At 44.2% G+C, this 5,368-nt stretch overlaps 1 protein-coding gene across 1 annotated transcript; it reads left to right on the forward strand.

Moving 5' to 3' along the window:
- Positions 1 to 886: 886 nt before the first annotated feature.
- Positions 887 to 5,368, forward strand: LOC146557002 (frizzled-7-A-like). The gene has a single exon (XM_085249130.1). The coding sequence runs from the start codon at positions 1,367 to 1,369 to the stop codon at positions 3,074 to 3,076; it is 1,710 nt and encodes a 569-aa protein (XP_085105256.1). The 5' UTR covers positions 887 to 1,366; the 3' UTR covers positions 3,077 to 5,368.

The following is a 5,368-nucleotide window of genomic DNA, read 5'->3' on the forward strand; positions in this document are numbered from 1 at the left end:
TTCATGGTTTGCTCACTGTGCTGCAGAGTGTTTACATGTCCTGCACACATTGAGTGGCTGTGTGTAGCGACTGTGTGGGGCGATGGGGAGAACTCAGTTTTAAAGCTGCACACTGAACAGAGAAAACTGCATTAAAAGGTGTGTTTGATAAAACATGAAAAAGAAAAATCAAGTCCTTTAGTACACAATTAGAGCTGAAGAGTTGTCATACACAAAAGTGGGCAACTGGACTTCATTTCTGTTTATTTTGTTTAGATTTTTGCTTATTGTATTATATCTAGATTTTTATTAATACAAATCATTTGTATTTTGCTTCACTTTTGTGCTCCTGCCTTTTTACGGCATTGAGCTAATGCATTTATTTTACTGTGCTGATCTAAATTCTTTAACCTTTTTTATTGATGTGCTTAAAGTTATGGCTGCTGAAACAAAGTAATTTTACAACTTTTTTGGGACAAATAAAAATGCATATCTCATTTTTCTTATTCTGCTTTACAGCCCAGTAAAGAAACAATACGTATGTGTGTGTATCTACAAAAAGAGAATATGAGGTATTTCTTATGTTTAGGATTAACCTACATACTTGTTTTGTTTTTCAGAACTAAACCCAAACTTGGACCATTAATTCCAAGTGTTACAAACACACAATTATTGGCGAAATGGTATGATACAGAAAAAAATGATTAATTGGGTAATATTTGTTAAAATCTCTGGTGTAATGTAATTACTGTAACATATTTTCCTGTGGTGGGGGTCCAACGGCCAATCAGGAACGATTGCTGTAGGAAAACAAACACGGTGATTGGCCGAGACACTGCGGCGGTTTCAAGGCGCCTCGCGCTCGGCCGGAGGGGAGGGGGTCCAGTGAATGGAATGGGCGCCTGGAAACCGGTGGAATCTGCACAGAGTGAGGAGCGCGAGCCTCCGGACTTCCAACCGCCCAGCATGTGAAGCGACTCGCTGCGCGAACTAAAGTCGACAAACAGTGGAAATACTAGGCATTTACGCCTTTATCCTACATTGTTTAGCGCTAAAGTAAGTAGTTGTAAAAGTTCAGTAAGCTGGACTAAGGTGAAATTGCATTGTTTGGAGAAAACGGGACTTTTAAACGGACCGGGAGTCAGAGTGGACTGCTTGGAGTCACTTACAAAGACCATTAAGAAGTCATGACATGACGAGTGTTTCTCTTGGATTTATCTTCATTACACACGGGAGAAAAGTCGATTACAATCATTTTAACTGAAATTACTTGGACTTCTAGTTAAGTATTGGGACATTTATTGAAAAATTCTTTCCATTTTCCACCATTTTTGAGTCGCACTACTTGGATCAAAGTTTTTCCTTCCCTCCCCCCTCCTCCTCAACTATGGCGGCGGCCAGGTTCACCACTGGCTCCGTGTTTCTGCGGATCATGTGGCTGCTGTGCGGGCTCTCCTTTTTCTCACCCGCTTCTGCCCAGCATTACAACAGTGAGAGTGGAATATCCATCCCGGAACACGGCTTCTGTCAGCCCATCTCCATCCCGCTGTGCACCGACATCGCCTACAACCAGACCATCATGCCGAACCTCCTGGGCCACACGAACCAGGAGGACGCCGGACTTGAGGTGCACCAGTTCTACCCACTCGTTAAGGTCCAATGCTCTGCGGATCTGAAGTTTTTCCTCTGCTCAATGTATGCTCCCGTGTGCACCGTGCTGGAGCAGGCCATCCCCCCGTGTCGGTCCCTGTGTGAGCGGGCACGGCAGGGATGTGAAGCCCTGATGAATAAATTCGGCTTCCAGTGGCCAGAACGGCTGCGCTGCGAGGCTTTCCCCGTCCACGGAGCCGGGGAGATCTGCGTCGGCCAGAATACGTCGGAACCGGGCACCCCGCCCTCCTCTTCTTCTCCCTTTGCACCGGACCCAATTACTCCCCCTCCCAAAATGGCAAGACCGAACCAGCACCCTTCACAACCAAACCAGTACCACCAGTTCTCCTGCCCGCTGCAGCTGGAAGTGCCCTCCTACCTGGGCTACAGATTCATGGGGGTCAAAGACTGCGGAGCCCCCTGCGAACCTACCAAACCAACCGGGATCATGTACTTCCGAGAGGATGAGGCAAAGTTCGGCCGGCTTTGGGTCGGGATCTGGTCCATCCTATGCTGTGTGAGTACCTTGTTCACGGTGCTCACCTATCTAGTGGACATGAGACGGTTCCGATACCCCGAGCGGCCCATCATCTTTCTGTCTGGCTGTTATTTTATGGTGGCGGTAGCCTATGCTGCCGGGTTTTTCCTAGAAGACCAAGTAGTCTGCGTGGATAAATTCAAGCCGGACGGCTACAGGACAGTGGCTCAGGGGACCAAAAAGGAGGGCTGCACAATCCTTTTCATGGTGTTATACTTTTTCGGCATGGCCAGCTCCATCTGGTGGGTGATTTTGTCTCTGACTTGGTTCCTTTCTGCCGGGATGAAATGGGGCCACGAAGCGATTGAAGCCAACTCCCAGTACTTCCACCTAGCCGCGTGGGCTGTCCCGGCCATCAAAACCATCACTATCCTCGCCATGGGCCAGGTGGACGGGGACGTCCTTACGGGGGTGTGTTTCGTGGGGATCTTCAACGTGGACGCCCTCCGCGGTTTTGTCCTGGCCCCCCTTTTCGTCTACCTGTTCATCGGCACGTCCTTCCTCCTGGCCGGCTTCGTATCTCTATTCCGGATCCGCACCATCATGAAGCACGACGGCACCAAGACAGAGAAGTTGGAGAAGCTGATGGTGCGGATTGGCGTCTTCAGCGTCCTCTACACGGTACCGGCCACCATCGTGATCGCCTGTTACTTCTATGAGCAAGCCTTCAGGGAGCACTGGGAGCGCACCTGGCACATGCAGACCTGCAAGCGCTTCGCCGTGCCGTGCCCGGTGCACAACTTCGCCCCCATGACCCCGGACTTCACCGTGTTCATGATCAAATACCTGATGACCATGATAGTCGGGATCACCTCCGGTTTCTGGGTCTGGTCCGGGAAAACGCTTCAGTCGTGGCGGCGGTTCTACAAGCGGCTCAGTAACGGCAGCCACGGAGAGACGACGGTGTGAAGTTTGGAGCTCCCGTTACCTGAGAATGAGGTCGAATAGCTTTCATTTTACCACACTTATGGATGTATTTTTTGATCAGTTTTTTTCTGTTACAAGGTTGTGGCGCAAATACAGGCCTTTGAACACAACCAAAACTTTTAACAAGTGCCCCAAAAGCTGGCTTAAATTTCATTATACTTCTCTCTTTTTTCTGCCCACAATCTTTGCTTTTGCATTTTTAAAAAAGTTGGATTTTAGCCTAAATGATCATAATGATTACTGGACTGTAATGCCAGACTTGTTATGAAACTTCCCACATATTATCCATTATATCCTTGTATTACTATTTGAATGTACTTCCTCTCAGCTCTTTTAAGAATTTGTCACAAAAAGACTGCAAACTGCAAGAAAAGGTCAAAGTTCAGATCCCTCCAACAGCCACACCCCCTCTGACTGTGAATTCAATACTTGGGGCGTTGTAAGTTACTCTGCTTTTAGCTAAAGACTGAAAAGCTTTAATACACATGTTAGATTTTGCAGAGTACAATCTGTTTGTTTTTGTTTTATACACCAGCTCTGCCATTATGTGCCAAGTGGCTGCCCACAAATCAAAACTTTTGCTTCCTTTTTTTTTCTTAAATATTTTTTCCTGTATTGAATGTTCACTCCGAAGGTGAATGAAGTTTTTATGTATTTGTTTGCACATTTATGCTAAGTGTTAAAAAAAATATGATTTACACCACAGATTGACCTGGATCTAACACTTAGAGAGACCACACACACACACATACACCTCCACTCTCTGTAATTAAGACACACCAACTCATTGTTTGTCTCTGTGTGTGGTCTCCTATCTAAAAGACTTTTTTCTTCTTTTTTTTTTTGTTTGTTTGATCCTTTAAGACATCCAAAGCACCATTTCAACCCATCCAGATTTAATTCGAATGGCTGCTATGGGTTTTTGTTTCATCCTGGATTAAGATGACTGTACACACTCATGCCGGTTTTCTTGTAATTTCACTTGAAGTGTTTAAAGGTTTCTCTTTTTCCCAAGTAGACTGAACATGTTGGAACTTTTGTTAAATTGTTATGATTTTAGTGTCTATGCTGCCTCACGAAACTCCTCAAAACACAGAGAAACTTGAGGTTTTTATCTGGAAGGTAGCAGAGAGTCAAAAGGTCAAAGCCAGGTGGGAGTTCAGCAGTGTTGAATCTAAGGGCAGTAAAACAAGTTAATATATATATTTTAAAATAACTTGCAGTCTTTTCATACAATAGTAGGGAAACTTAATTACTGTTGAAATAAAACATTTTCAGGACAGAGCATTTTATAGTGTTGAAATGTAAAGCCTTTTAGTAAGTGGTGCCAGTAGAACTCAGATCACACCGCACAGGTTTAATAAAAAAGAAAACGTTATTTCTGTGTGACATTAACACCAATTACCAGGTTTCACATCACATAAATGCTGATGCAGCTAAGATGAGAGACAGACACTGCAGTTCTCTGAATTGTATTTGCAAGATAGTGAAAGGATTACAGCTGCTGGCGCCTCTGTAATTGGTGACAATAGCAATCAAGTTATCAGTGATTTGTTCTGCTTCCCAGGCCGCTATTCCTCGCAGAGCATTGGTCAAATGAGAAAATGACCTCTCAGACTTGAGTAATGAAATCAGTTGGAGTCATTGTGGGGAAGCAGAAAAACACGTTTTCACCCTGAGTCAGCCGTTAGGCAGCAGACGAGTGCCTGAAGCTTTTGTTTCTTTCCATGCAGTACATTTTCTCTGCATAGGTCACACACATGCATACACATAAGTAATGAACGGGAACGCTCCAGCAATGAGGGATGACTCGTATTACAGAGCTGTTATTGGTACTGTGTCCTGAATCCTTGTGTTATAATAATAATACTAAAACTGCGTACTTTGTACCAGTCTTCATATTATATGTTAAAGCAGTGTGTATATAGGAAATGCCAATGTTCCCATGTGAATTTACCACATACCTCAAAGCCTGGGTACAATTTGTTTGTAGGACTGAGTTAGGAAACGTTTCACTTCACTCATCACCTAACAATACAGAGCAGGTCTGTGTTACCAGGCTGACTGCACTGTTTGTGTTTTCAGAAGGAATACGAGTGTTTTTATCACAACATATGCAAGGTACCAAGTAAACAGACTGATTTTTTAAAAAGCATAATGTATTTATGGGGGGTACTCATATTTGTGTCTTCTTTTTTTTTTTTACTTGTTTTTTAAAATGAGATAAGCCTTATGTATGTGTACAGTTTGAATAAAAAGCGATAAAGTTTGTAA

The sequence above is a fragment of the Mchenga conophoros genome, linkage group LG16, assembly GCF_057382185.1.
Source record: "Mchenga conophoros isolate Kocher_MC1m ecotype Shallow Benthic linkage group LG16, M_conophoros_male_GT1.1, whole genome shotgun sequence".
NCBI lineage: Eukaryota > Metazoa > Chordata > Actinopteri > Cichliformes > Cichlidae > Mchenga > Mchenga conophoros.